This window comes from Nansenia antarctica (genome assembly GCF_963989245.1).
Source record: "Nansenia antarctica genome assembly, chromosome: 6".
NCBI classification, from domain to species: Eukaryota; Metazoa; Chordata; class Actinopteri; order Argentiniformes; family Microstomatidae; genus Nansenia; species Nansenia antarctica.
This window is the reverse complement of record NC_137676.1, coordinates 36,244,015-36,258,907: the sequence shown is the minus strand read 5'-3', so window position 1 is coordinate 36,258,907 and position 14,893 is coordinate 36,244,015. Positions and strand designations below refer to the sequence as shown.

General features: G+C 45.8%; 1 protein-coding gene across 1 annotated transcript; it reads left to right on the top strand.

The window, feature by feature from the left end:
- Window positions 1-4,828: 4,828 nt before the first annotated feature.
- On the top strand, window positions 4,829-14,567 carry LOC308160029 (mitochondrial carnitine/acylcarnitine carrier protein-like). Its single transcript, XM_080533880.1, has 9 exons — window positions 4,829-5,185; window positions 6,602-6,691; window positions 8,527-8,654; window positions 10,956-11,046; window positions 11,249-11,366; window positions 12,029-12,101; window positions 12,469-12,578; window positions 13,633-13,754; window positions 13,864-14,567. The coding sequence occupies exons 1-9, from the start codon at window positions 5,066-5,068 to the stop codon at window positions 13,924-13,926; spliced, it is 915 nt and encodes a 304-aa protein (XP_080390006.1). The 5' UTR covers window positions 4,829-5,065; the 3' UTR covers window positions 13,927-14,567.
- Window positions 14,568-14,893: the final 326 nt, after the last annotated feature.

The following is a 14,893-nucleotide window of genomic DNA, read 5'->3' as shown; positions in this document are numbered from 1 at the left end:
CCGCGCGGCCGGCCAGCCTAGCCGTGCCATGCCAGCGACCAAATCGCGCAGCAGTGAGTGAAGGCTGGGAAGGACCGACACTCACCTGCGGAGATGGCAACCCCCGAACCGGGGAGGGAGCGGTAGCTACCTCCCGGGACGAGGGTAGTAGCACAGCACGGCCAGGCTAGCGATATCTGAGAGCGGCGCGCAGCGGGTCGGTCGGCAACACAGAGCCGGGGGACAGGAACGGTGAGGTGGTGAGTACTGCAGTCCGGTAGTGAAGGCGGTAAGTACTGCAGTCCGATAGTGAAGGCGGTGAGTACTGCAGTCCGATAGTGAAGGCGGTGAGTATTGCAGTCCGGTGGTGAAGGCGGTGAGAGGCAGGAGATGGCGGGGTGGAAGGCAGCGGAGGTCGGCGGGACAGGATACAAAAAGGATAAGACAGGATACAAGAGGACAGGATACAAAAAGAGACAGGACGGGATACAAAAAGACAGGATACAAAAAGACAGGAGACAGGACCGGGAACAGAAGCGGCAGTCCCAACGCGGACGCCAGCGTGCTCTGAACCCGGAAAGACAACTACGGGAAACGCAACAGGACAAACAGGACGAACAGCTACCATGGTAAGGCAGTGAAGACCTGTTAGGATTGACCCAGTAGGCGTGTCATCCTTCCCCTTGAATCTACGGTGTAGCTCATGCGAGAGTATGTCAAGAAAGGTAAAGAACACCTTGCCCCGGTAGTGTTCCTCCAAGTCTTGGGCTTGGTACTCCTCTGTAACATTTACATTTACATTTACATTTTTGGCATTTAGCAGACGCCTTATTCCAAAGCGACTTACAATCAATACATTTGAATACCAAGCATGTGAATCAGCAATCCACCATTCGTTGCAGGAAGAGTAATCATGTTCTGTCATCAAAGGTAAGAGTTGGTTTTCTTTAACTCAGCTGATGCATTACCTTGCTGTTGTTGTTTACCGAATGCTCCATCTGACTGTCACACTGTGATTGTACTTGTGTAAACAGTAACACAGACGGGGTGAATTTCATGAATGAAAGTGAAAGTTCTGTCACAAAACGCCGTTACGTATCCTCACACATGTTTAAGTGGGTATTGTGTGGGTAAAGTGAAATTACGTCTTTGTTTTGAGCGCCAGTGCGTGTTTTATGCGCGTGCACGCGAGAGAAAAAAATCGTGCACGCGAAAAGAGGACCCCCCCCGCCACACTGCTGTGCCCCACCCAAAAAATGTTGCACCAGCCGCCACTGTTTCCTAGATAACTTTATGGGCCTTGGAGAGGTCTGTAGAGGTGGGTAGAGGAGATGTAGAGGTGGGTAGAGGTGATGAAGAGGTCTGTAGAGGTGGGTAGAGGGGATGAAGAGGTCTGTACAGGGGGGTAGAGGGGATGAAGAGGTCTGTAGAGGTGGGTAGAGGGGATGAAGAGGTCTGTACAGGGGGGTAGAGGGGATGGCGAGGTCTGTACAGGGGGGTAGAGCTATTCTCATGCTAAAATCGACTGTAAATCCAGATTTTAAAGTTGATATTCTTCCCCGTGGAGCATGCCCCCATAACCTGTGCCCCACCCAAAATGTTTAGCACCAGCCGCCACTGTATTTCAATACACCAGATCACCCCTCTGTCATTTCATTGCTAATACACATAGTCCAGAAACCTTTATGATGAAGTTGATTTCAAGTAGGCCTACATATACATACCTCTCAACGCTCCCGTTTATAGTATCCGACAGGTATAGAAACACTGGCCACTGATGTATGTAGCCACTACGCGTCTGACTGTCTATCGCAAGCAACCCATGGCAGTTTAAAGCACACAGAACGACACAGAAGCCATTAAAAAGGTTTCTTTTGAAAGTCTCACCCTGCGTCTGATCCTGATGTTGTAGCAGCAGCGTAGCCTAAGGGGTGACAAGCCAGTCTAGGGGTCAACCACTCGCAGACTCGAAAATTAAAGTGAAAGTTATTGTGTCAAGTGTCAACAATATCTGGTTTTCGTTTTTTTTCACAGCACACAATTCGAAGTTTTAAAGTACCCACTCGATATAATAAAGAACAGTTTCACGATCACTAAATACTAGATTGGATTCACTATTCTCGTTTGCTGTAGGCTACTGATATGGGAGACATTAGCTACTTGGTTACTTTCGTTTTGGGACGTGTTGTTCAAAAGCAAGGGTTTTGTTTGATCATCTAATTATGTGTAGTTATGTTGTAATGGAACAGTTTCCATGTATTATTTGAGTCCTTCTTCTGACACTAGGAGGCATAGTTGTTTTATCTTTAGAGTCTTTCGCCTAGGCCATCTAGTGGTGTTTTGTTTAATGCTGCTTCTTGCTCCGCACTTCCTGGTTTCCATGACTACAAGAAAACTACAGTAGAGAAACAAAAAACAGTTACCAAAACTGAGTATTTACTAGCTAAGATTGGTGCAACCGAAATTAGTAAACAACTAGTTTGAAACTAGCTAGTAACAACTAGGGGTTTAGTAACTACTAAATGCATGACTTACGCCAAATTGGTGCAACCCAGTCCAGTAGGCTACCAGATACGATGCTGTAATGTATGCACATATTTTGCTACCACGGTTGCCAGACGGAATTGACAATCTCCAGCCCAACCAGTCTAAAAGTTGCCGAATCCACCCATCCAGTGTGACCAAAAGTAGCCCAATCTGGCAACACTGCTTGCTACGTTCTTGCAGCTCGCGTGAACACAGGTTCTTCCATCAGCGCTCGCCTCCCGATTCGACTGCAGACTCAAGTTAACTCGCGTGCAGAAAGATGCCACGAAACTCATGTCCGGTAGCTTTCTTTCAAGGAATTTCAAAAATAAAAGTCCCGTAAAACAATTGTTATTTCTCGCCGTGAGAAATAGAGGTGCGGCGTGAGAGCGTGAGAACTGGTTGAAATGCGTGAGTCTCACGGCGATTGCGTGAGACTTGGCAGCTCTGTTATTGCTGTAGATTTTGTTTAACTGATAAGAGAGAGTTGCAGTCAGTTTATAGTGAAGATCATCCAGGTTTAACTCTACGTTCAAAAGACCTTCATGCAGAACACCTCCTTGCCATTCAACTAAATCCTGCTTTGACCTCAACATTTGGTGTCAAACGAGCCTGTTCGCTTAATTCCCTCCAGTTGTTCCATACTTCAGACAACTACGCTGTAGATATAATGCATGATCTGCTACAAGGAGTGGTGCAGTATGGGCTAAAGCTTCTGTTTCAGTATTTGATGAAGAATTCCATATCCTTGAGTGCATTGTCTGAGAGAATTATGAGCTTCAATTATGGATATACACAGAGAAAAAACAGGCCAAGTGGGCTTAAACTGGATGACAAAAGCAAAGATCTTGGCCTTAATGCCGTCCAGTCATGGTGCCTCTTACGGAATACCCCATTGATATTTGGAGATTTGGTTGATAGGAATGATAGCTGTTGGAACTTGTTACTCCTCTTAATTCAAATTGTCAACATTGTGTTTTCACCTACTGTAACCCATGGTATGACTTGCTATTTGAAACATCACATTTTTGATCATCACAAGCTTTTTAAATCTCTCTTTCCAGAGCGCAATTTGATTCCAAAACATCACCTAATGATCCATTACCCAAGCTGTATTAGGAAAATTGGGCCACTCATACACATGTGGTGCATGAGATTTGAAGGAAAGCACAACTTCTTCAAAAAGTCTGTAAAAAACTTTAAAAACATTGCAAAAACACTGGTTAAGAAACACCAGAGGCAGTTAGCTTTTCATTTTGAGAACTTTTATTTTAAAAGATTCCAGTTTGGTCCCATTACTGAAGTCTTGGTCAGCAGTTTAGAGGGCAGTGAGGCGCTGAATGAAACTTTTGATGTGTCGTCTGTTTCCACCACTTCCTGGGTCAAAAGCTATGGCACGGAGTATCAGGTTGGGATGTTTGCATGTTCTGCAGTTGAAAATGAGATGCCTTTGTTCAACAGGATTGACAGTATAATAGTTAGAGATGACAATGCCTATCTTTTAATTTGTGAAGTCTCAACCATTTTTTTTGATGATCACTTAAATGCATTTGGTATTGAGGAGAAAACTGATGTTTTCACAGTGATCTGTGTAGATGACCTGGCGTACTACAGACCTTGTGAACCCAGACTTTCAAAAGTGTTAATTCAACACTAAAAAGAGTGGGCGCATATAAACACTTTTCTAGTGTTAAATTTAACACTCAGAGTTAATTTAACACTGGTGATTTTGCTGTGTACTTGTATGTCTACTTCGATTAAACATTGGTGCCATCCTTTTTGTTTGTTTTTGTTTTATTTTATGTATAGTGGTTGTCATTGGTGCTAATGTAATTCCTGACTATAATTATGTTCTGTACAAAAGAAATCTAAGCAAAGTAGTTCAAAAGAAGACATTATCATAGACATGAAGATTAGCTGATCTGTATAAAAGGGGGGTGGCCGTCACGTCTAGAGAAAGTCATCTCGATCAGGCGTCGGGAATGCAGGACCACGGACAGCGACCACGTGGAGGTGAATGACTGTCAGTGAGTATAGTCTCACATTTCCAAGTGAAAGATTCTAGGTAGCGATATCAGGTCTTGGGAAATTGGTACTTCTAGATCTAATGAATGTATAGGCTAGTGTAGGCCTATCCGGGAGGTGGACCGGTGGACTTCTCCCGAGTAGACGAACTCCCACAGCCAGCTAACTTAACCTGCTTGTAGCGGAGGCAGTGGACGCTAGAGGTCTCTGCGGCTCCTCCCAGGCCGAGGGGGACACGGGACATGCAGGAGTAGCTTATACCCAGAGAGAGACTCGCGGTTTCGGTTCAATGGGGGTATAAAAAGTACAGTACGAGAGTTTCGTGTTTGGCTGCGGAGCCGCGTAACCGCGGGTGTGCTAATCGGGCGAAGAGCAGTGTGCCCTTCAGGAGGTGTTGTGTTGTGTTTGTTTGTTAGTTTGTGTGCATGTCTGTTTGGACAGTTGGGAGTCAGTCAACGACAGCGCAACTGTTTGGACAGTTGGGAGTCAACGACAGCGTGTGCTGCTGTCCCGTACGGCGAGGCAGAGAGAGAGGATGGGAGACCGGGAGTTCACGGAGAAACAACAACGTGTCTCTGGGCTGAAGAACTTCGTAGCGGGAGGAGCCGGTGGCGCCTGCCTTCTGTTAGCGGGACACCCGCTCGACACCATCAAGGTGATACAAAACGTTTTAGCTGCCTAGTACGAATATTTAATTGTGTTAAAATGGTGTTGGATATAGGTATTCCACCTGTTGAACCCACTAGGGTAATGGCGGTTTAGGGTCAGGCAAGGATGGTAGACCGGAACCGCTTGGAAGCCGGGGGCGATAATAAGCTTCTGGAGAGATTAGTGGGCTGAACGTCGGTAGACCCGTTTAACCTACTGATCTAGCCAATGGTCTGACACAGACGGTCCGTATGGTGTGTGTGTGTGTATGTGTGTGTGTGTGTGTGTGTGTGTGTGTGTGTGTGTGTGTATGTGTGTGTGTGTATGCGCGCGCGCTGTTGAGTGTCTCCACAAACGGTTTAGCCGTGTGTTTGTTTAGTTGTTTGTTTGTTTGTTTGCACTGCGTGGGATCTTTCCCAGCGACCGATGTCCCTCGTTACCTGCTGCGCGCCTTGGACGGGTGAGTGACTCAGGGAGTCACACACACAGTGAGAGAGAGAGAGAGAGAGAGAGAGAGAGAGAGACTGATCAGTGTCCCCACAGGGAGAGTGAGAGAAATACTAGACATGGCATAGAGAGAAGGAGAGAGGGAGGGAAGGAGGCAGAGTGAGGATGACGTTCTTAGAAAGAAGGAAGGGTCAGCACACCAGTGTCTGGTGACACCAGAGTTAGACCATTAGTCCCCAGCAGCAGGCTCTTGCTGCCAACAACAGCATGGTTTTTTTCTCTCAAACACACACACACACACACACACACGCACACACGCACGCACACACACACACACACACACACACACACACACACACACACACACACACACACACACACACACACAGGGAGGGAGGGTGGGAGGGTGGGAGAGAGAGAAAAGTGAGACAGAGAGAGACAGAGTGAGAGAAAGTGAGAAATAGAGAGAGTAAGTCTCTAAGGTTTGTTGTCGGTGGTGAGTTGAAGGTGGTGGTGCTAGGCAATGGCGACAGTTTCTCTATTTATAGCTTAAACCTAAATGCCATTCCATGCCCGCTAACTGTTGTCTGCCTCCTACGTAAATACAGCCGAAAAAGCACTGTCATTCTTGTGTCGTCTACCACAGGCAGAGAGACTAGGTGTCGGTATCTAATCTGGTGTTCAACACTGACAGAGATAGAGCAGCCCCCCCCCCCCCCCCCCCCCGCACGCGCACAACCGTCTTACAGTATCTGAGGTCTAGAAACACAGGCTTTTATTGGGAGGCTCCCATCCCTAAACGCACACTCCTGTCTCAGCACAAACACACACACACACACACACACACACACATACACACACACACACACACACACACACACACACACACACACATACACTAAGCCCATTTCTGAGTGTAAGTACTAGAGTACTATATTCTATTCTTCTCTCACTGGTGATGTAATTGTCCATCTAGGTCCGACTGCAGACCCAGCCTAGAGCCTCCAGCCAGTATGTACTCTACACTGGGACATTCGACTGCTTCCGCAAGACCGTCTCCAAAGAGGTGAACACACACTGTCACACACTTCTCACACACACACACGCACACACATGCACACACACACCTATTCTTGATTTGATAATCAGACGTCAAGTTGTTGCAAACAGTAGCCCTGCGATTTAGAGTTGCTCCAACTGAGTCTCGAACCGATGACCTCTGACTTGCCAAAACTAGTGACCCTCCGATTCCTGGGACATCACATGCGGGATGACCTGACCTGGAAGGACAACACAAAAGGCACCATCAAGAGGGCACAACAGCGGCTATACACCCTGAGATGCCTCAGGAAAGAACACAACAAGCAGGAGATACTGGTGGCCTTCTACCGCGGCGCAGTGGAGAGCATCCTCACCTACGGCATCTGCAACTGGTTCTACAGCTGCACAACAGCGGAGAAAAATGCGCTACAGAGAGTCGTGAGAACAGCACAGAAGATCACCGGCGCCCCCCTCCCCTCTCTGGAAGAGCTGTACAACACACGCTGTCTCAGGAAGGCCTCCAAGATCTCCAGGGACCCGACCCACCCTGGGCACGTACACTTTATCAGGCTGCCCTCGAAAAGGAGGTACAGGACCCCGGCCGCTAAGACAAACAGACTGAAGAACTGCTTCTACCACAGGGCCGTCCAGGCCCTGAACACAGCAAAGACCTAAGTTCTGGGCCCTGGACAGTCTGGACGGATTGTATGGCAGCTGCTGGACTGAAAAAATCAGGTGTAGTGCTGAGGCACAAACATGTACATTTCAAGCCTGCAAACTGTGACACTTTAAATAACGTGAAAAAATACTATTGTGCAATATGACAACCCTAGTTGACTATCTGTGCAGTATAGTACAGTGGATTGTGTACATAGCCTTTATTTATGTAAACCAGCTCCTTACCTTCTTGGGATTTTATTCTTTTTCTAAAAGTTTTTTTTTTTTTTTTTTTCCCCTTTCCTAACACCAGGGGAGCCACCCCTCCTAAATTTCGTTGTTTGGTACCTGTACTGTAGCAATGACAATAAAGTCCATTCATTCATTCACTTGTCTCCTCAAATCCCCTGATGTTAACCAGCTATGCTATCGAAAAGCCAGCAGTTGGACAGTGTGGGCGGGTATTTGAACATGAGGAGTGAGTTTACCGTCTCCACTTGGTTTCAAATGATTGGTTCGCCTCCAAAACATGATTTTTTATGACCTTTGAAGCTGGGTGATATGGCACCACCATACACAGAGATATTGTGTAATTGTCACTGAAATGCTGTGTGGACAAATGTAATGTAATGTGCAATCGCTTCTTGTCAAGGCCGTTACAGGACATAATCTGTGTGTGTGTGTGTGTGTGTGTGTGTGTGTGTGTGTGTGTGTGTGTGTGTGCACACAAGCCTAGAGGAAGCCTTCATGACTAAGGTCATGAAATACCAGCAGCTTGTAGACACCATCTCAGAGCTAGGCTATAGGTGTACGCTATTAGTCTTTATATTTGGCAGTCTTGGACATGTGCACAGATTGGTTGTCAGAGGACTACGTCTACTGGGAATGTCCAAGGGAGAAGCAAAAAGGCTCAGCAAGTATTGCTCTGTCTCTGCGATTATTGGCAGCCGCCAAATATGGCGGAGACGGTGTTACTTGTACCCGTGAGTCTTGTCCTGTTGTATGTGAAAGACATTGTCCATGTCTGTTTGTGAATGCATCCCATCTGTGCCTTCAGTATTTGTGTCCTTGTATACTTGTTTCTATGTGGACAGAAATAAATGATTAAAATGTGTGTGTGTGTGTGTGTGTGTGTGTGTGTGTGTGTGTGTGTATGTGTGTGTGTGTGTGTGTGTGTGTGTGTGTGTGTGTGTGTGTGTGTAGGGTCTCCGGGGGCTCTACAAGGGGATGGGGGCTCCACTGGCTGGTGCTGCTCCTATGATGGCGATCAGCTTCTTTGGATTCGGTCTGGGAGTACAACTGCAACAGACTGACCCCACCAAACCACTCACGTCAGTACCACCATGCACGTGTGTGTGTGTGTGTGTGTGTGTGTGTGTATGTTTGTGCGTGTGTCTGTGTGTGTTTAGAATAGTCAGCATATTAGGTCTATATATAACTGTCCATCAGTAGCCCTCCTCTCTGCTGTCATTCGCTTTTATCTTCCCCACCCCCTGACTACCACACACACCCCCCTAACCCTAACCCTCATTCTTCCTCCCCCTGTTCCTGCCTCCTCCCTCCCCATCCTCCCTCTCTCTGGCCCAATCCCGATTCTCTTTTCTACCACTTCGGCTCGTTTTGGAGTCACTCGCTTTGGAGCCAAGGCCTCCGAACAGAGCCACAAGCCATAGTGGTTCCCCTAAGAAATGGGACAACCCTTCACGACTGAAACGTCATTCGCGTCATCGCGATTCATTCACAACTTGAATGAACTTGAACGCTATCAATCGATCAAACAAGTCATCAAATAAAAAAGAACAATGCTTCATTATCAGACCATGACAGAATAACGGCGCTCTAACCTGTATGAAACCTGTGCTCCTATGCTGCCGGTCTGCACTGATATAGGACAACAGTGCAACAACTTCGCGGCTGAACTTTAGTTACATTTACGGCGTCATATGCCATCAAAGGGAAACATGGAAAAATGCATGACTTACAGATTTATTTGTATGACGTTACGAAATCCGATGTGACAGGAACGCTGGAGAAACAGACGATGTCCACTGCATTAGTTAACTACATGTCCTTGATGAGTCTCCCGCTCACTGCCCTCCATCAAAAATGGCACATCCATCGATAATAGTACATAATAACAACTGCTCGGATTAGATTGCCGGTTGTTTTGGTATAATAACAACTATAGCGTCATATACCACCAATGGGGGGGAAATTCGCGCCTATCATGCTGTCAAACACCACAGGTAATCAATTATTTCTAAATAAACATGATTGTACATCTCTGAAATGGGGAAGGCTGTGCATGACACTTCCATGGGACTGACGTCGGGGCAGCGGAACACGGTGACTGTCAGCCTGTGACAAACGTGCAGATATGAGTGCTCCGGTGTCCTGCTGGCTCCGGTGTCCTGCCCGCTGTCCTGAGCGCGCTGGACTGTGGAACTTTCTATGTTAAGCATAGGCACAGCACCTCGGCATAACAGCGATTTCTTTTGTTATGCTTGTTGTAAAGAAAAGGTCTATAATGCATTGAAAAGACATTAGTAGGTGTCATATGCCATCAGACATGGAAATATGTCATATGCACGACTGTCGGCCACAAATCAGCCTGTAACGTTAGACATAGCACCTCGACATAAAAGCGATTTCTTTTGTTATGCTTGTTATAAAGAAAAGGTCTATAATGCATTGAAATAACATTAAATTATATAACCCATCAACAATATTACATAATAACAACTGCTCGGATAGGATTGCGGGTTGTTTTGGTTTAATACGTGCCATAGCTGTAAATAAAACATGGAAATAGGTCATGCGCGTCTATCATGCACACATCAGCCTAACGTTAGATAGATAACTTCACATTAAATATGTCTATCATCATCCACTGTCAAACGCCACAGGTAATCTTTTATTTCTAAACAGGAATGTACATCTCGATGTGAATCGCGCTCCTTATGGGAAGGCTGTGCTTGACGCTTCCATGGGGCGCTCCTGCATAGGCACAATAGCGGCATAATAGCGATCTTTTTTTGTTATGCTTGTTGTAAAGAAAAGGTCTATAATGCATTGAAATTACATTAAACTAATGGTATGGTTATCATAATTTTTCAAGTCTTTAATTACAAGTAATTACAGAAAAAGTAAATGACATTTCAGGCTCGCTTCCGTATTTACGAGAGCGAAAATAACATTTCTGTAGATGATTCGCAATGCATGCCGGAAGGGAGTCTCATGGCTCCGAATGGAACGAGGGTCAAGATTTTCTCCAAATGGAGCCATGGATAACCCTAACCCTCGCCCTAACCCTAAATGAGTAATGAATTGGGACGCCACTACCCCTACACGTGAACGCACAAAATTGAGCCGAAGGGGTGAAAACGGAGCCGGAGGGGTGAATTGGGATTCACCCTCTCTCTCTCTCTCTTTCTCTCCCTCTCTCTCTCCCTCTCTCTCTCTATGTTACCCCTATTGTATGAACGTGTATATAGGATGAATGATCTGTCATGTAGTTTAGTCCGCCTCAGTTTTTCCATCTCTGGATGTATAATAAAGTTGTATTCTATTCTGTTGTTCCTCTGTTCTGTTTGATAGTATTTGATGCGTTTGTCTCTGTTCTATTGTGTCAGGTGTTTCCAGACTTATCTGGCTGGTTGTCTCGCAGGGCTGTTCACCACGGTGATCGTAGCTCCAGGAGAAAGGATCAAGTGTCTTCTGCAGGCAAGGACCACACAGTGTACCATGACTTATGAATGGAGCCTTCTTACTGATACATCTAAATCACACACACACACACACACACACACACACACACTGCCTTTATGAATTCAGTTGTGATCTTCAGATGATTTTGACCTATGTGTGTGTGTGTGTGTGTGTGTGTGTGTGTGTGTGTGTGTGTGTGTGTGTGTGTGTATTGCAGGTGCAGGCCAGTGGAGGCCAGGTGAAGTACGCAGGGCCTGTTGACTGTGCTCTACGGCTCTACAAGGAGCAGGGGATCCGTAGCGTCTACAAAGGAACCTTACTCACTCTCATCAGAGGTAGCAGACTTTACCCTGCTATGTGTGTGTGTGATTGTGTGTGTGTGTGTGTGTGTGTGTGTGTGTGTGTATGTGTGTGTGTGTGTGTGTGTGAGAGAGAGAGAGAGAGAGAGAGAGAGAGAGAGAGACAGAGAGAGAGTCATTAAATCCGTAATGCCCCTTGGGTTCAATGGTAATGATAAGAGTCAGGTTTCAAAGTTAAACATTAGTCTCTGTGTCTAACTCACTTCTCTGTAGCCCTCTGTGTCTTTCACTCACAACATAATATTAGAACCCCCCCCAAAGAAAAAGTTATCTGATGACATTTGGCTGCACGATGGGGTTCCACAGTCATATATTGTATGTAACATGATATTTTAGACCCCAACATCTGTAAATCTCTTGTCTGAGAAGTGTTTCTGTCTGATCTCTGACCTATATAGCTGCCTGAGCTCTTACACCTGTCTTTTTCCATTGAAATCATCTTCTTTATCCCTATTCTGTTTTTGTTTGTTGTGTTTTTTGTTTATTCACCTGCTTCTTTTTTCTGTACAGTGTCCTTGAGTTTGAGAAAAAGCACTTTTAAATAAAAATCTATTATTATTATTAATATTATTATTATTATTATTATTATTATTATTATTATTATTATTATTATTATTATTATATGACCTATCTCTCAGATGTGCCGTCTATGGGCCTGTACTACCTGACCTACGAGTACCTGAAGGTCTTCCTGACGCGCGAGGGTGAAAGGTCAGTCACCCTATCCTTTATTCCCCCTGGGGGGAATATATACCCTAGAGTCTAGACACTGTGTGTAGATATATGAAAGGAGGATGGATTTCCCTCATAGTGCTTATACCTATCCAACATGGATTCAGATCTGCATAGGGACTGGAGTTGAGGGGTTAAGGCTTTTTGTCTTCGCTGTCACCATTACTTATGCCTGACTTCTGACTCTGTGTGTGTCTGTGTATGTCTGTGCGTGCATGCATGCGTCTGTTTCTGTGTGTGTGTGTGTGTGTGTGTGTGTGTCTGTGTCTGTGTCTGTGTGCATGCATGCGTGTGTGTTTCTCTGTGTGTGTGTGTGTGTGTGTGTGTGTGTGTGTGTGTGTTCCAGCCCGTCACAGCTCAGCACCCCCAAGATCCTCCTGGCGGGCGGCACCGCGGGCATCCTCAACTGGGTGATCGCCCTTCCGCCCGACGTCCTCAAGTCCAACTTCCAGACAGGTCAGCGTCCGTCGTTGCTGTGTTCATGCAGGACACTGACACTCATCCCTGATCCTCATCTCTTCTGGAGAGATGCCAGAATCAGCTTTGTCATCAAGACACCTGGATGAGCTGAACCAGGCGGGTCCGTGGGGAGCTGGGACCAAAGCCTGCAGTACTGGGTCTCTCCAGGACCAGGAGTGAGGATCACAGATCCTAGGAGGAGTTAGGGGACATGGGTTGGGGAAACGTATACATACTGTAAGGGTATAAGGATGATGATGAATAGGAGAATCTCTAATAATAAACTCTCTGCGGCCCAGTTCCATTCTGGTCCCTGGGTCCTTCCTATATCCCCTACCGCCCATCACGATTCATAGATTAGTACTGATGAGGTGTAATTGCTCCAGGTAGAGCTTCCACCATATATCTATAACCTCTCGGAGTAGTGAAGGAGTAAAGGGCTCAGGGAAAGGGCGAGGGTCCCTCGTGGTGAGGTACGAGGGGTTGAAATGGAACCGGGCCTGTTTGTGTCTGTTCCTGTGTGTGTGTGTGGACACAGTGGCCCTAGCTTACCCCAGTGGGCTGTGGCTAGAGGATATGTTACAGGTGGCCCAGTCGTCCAGCCGTGTGTCTAATGAGACTAGCAGCAGTCAAGTTTCATGGCAGGTCAGCACAGTGACTAAAGTAGAATGGAGAGGGCGGCTCTACTCTTCCCTCTAGTGGTAAACATTGGTCATGTCGCCCAGAGGCACTGTCGGACACTGTCTCTCAAGTACTTTCGATTGTTGTTTGAATGATGTCCTTCAAAGCAACGACCCGTACGACATTCGACTTTTCACGGTGAGCGTCTCTTTTAGAGTGAGATGGTTTGGGAAGAGGCGTGAAGCGAGAGAATGTGAGTGCGAACACGCTCGCGCACTTGTGATGACCCTGTGACAGCTGGGACAATTGTGTTATTACTTGTAGTATTCATTATGCTTCTCCCTGTGTGTGTGTGTGTGTGTGTGTGTGTCTGTGTGTGTCTGTGTGTGTGTGTGTGTGTGTGTGTGTGTGTGTGTGTGTGTGTGTGTAGCTGCAGACGGGCGGTACAAGGGCCTGGTTGACGTCCTGAGGGTGACAGTTCGTGAGGAGGGCACCAGGGCACTCTACAAAGGCATCACTGCCGTCTTCCTCCGAGCCTTCCCTGCCAACGCGGTAATTCACTGTCCCTTCAAATACATGTTTAGATATGTTTACTAGTCATAAGCTCTTATTTCTCTCCCCATTACATCTCTCTCTCTCTCTCTCTCCCTCTCCCTCCCAGGCCTGTTTCCTAGGATTTGAGGTGGCGTTAAAGGGTTTGAACTGGCTAGCTCCCAGCTGGTGACCTCTCCTCACCATCATAATGAACTGTTGTTAGACAGTAATAAGCTGCCATTGGCTGTGGGGACTTTTGTCCTTCAGTCTAAGGATGGAGCGTCTCCTTTTATTGGTTAATCTTAAACCCTAATTCTCAGAAGCTCAGAATTTCATTTACATTTTATATTGGCATTTAGCAGACGCCTTATTCCAAAGCAAACTTACAATCAATACATTTGACTAAGTAAGTGAATCATCAATCCACCAGTCGTAGCAGGAAAAGTGTCATCTAGCTCAGGCCAGCGGCCACCGTCGTGCTTCTTTTTTTTTTCATGTCATTCTCTGTGAACAACAATGTGAATGTGTACTCTACTTGTCTAACACGTTTTATTTTGAGGATATGGTTGTACATTTTAATCCGCTGATAACGTTTCAGTGCTTTATTGTTTGTACTTTCAGCTCTTTTTTAAAAGAGGGGTTCAAACTTAATTGTTATGTCTCATTGATGCCAGAACAGAGCTTTTTCTCTGAATGTTGAAGCTTTTGTAAAATATATTGATTTGTCTGATAAGGGATTTCTCATGTGTTGATGTACCTTAAATGTGATAATGAATTCATCACTCTTTTTCTCATTTGATTCTTTCTTTTTGACAATCATTAAAATGTACTGAGGATATGATCATGATCTGAACAGGTGTAATATGTTTGTTTGAATAAAGTCTGATTTGCCAAATGTCATGTGTTGGTTTCAAAGGACAGAAGCAGCAATCACCTTTGACCTACTTCCATCATTACCCATAGTTCAGCTGTTCTAAGACCGGAAGTGGAGAAACGGATGCAAAATGCAGAACTTGACGCCGAAATAAATCATAGATATTTATTATTGATCGATATATTTTATAAACATATATATAGTGAACACCAAACAACGTGTGGCTCAACAAATCTGCCCATTATGCTATACTTTGTGAAAGTTGCTATGACCTACAACTTCC

Excerpts from the sequence above, each read along its gene's own strand:
- LOC308160029 (XM_080533880.1), top strand. The coding sequence starts at position 5,066 with ATGGGAGACCGGGAGTTCACGGAGAAACAACAACGTGTCTCTGGGCTG. Across the intron at positions 6,692-8,526 it reads GCAAGACCGTCTCCAAAGAG|GGTCTCCGGGGGCTCTACAA; the intron begins GTGAACACACAC and ends GTGTGTGTGTAG. Across the intron at positions 12,579-13,632 it reads CAAGTCCAACTTCCAGACAG|CTGCAGACGGGCGGTACAAG; the intron begins GTCAGCGTCCGT and ends GTGTGTGTGTAG.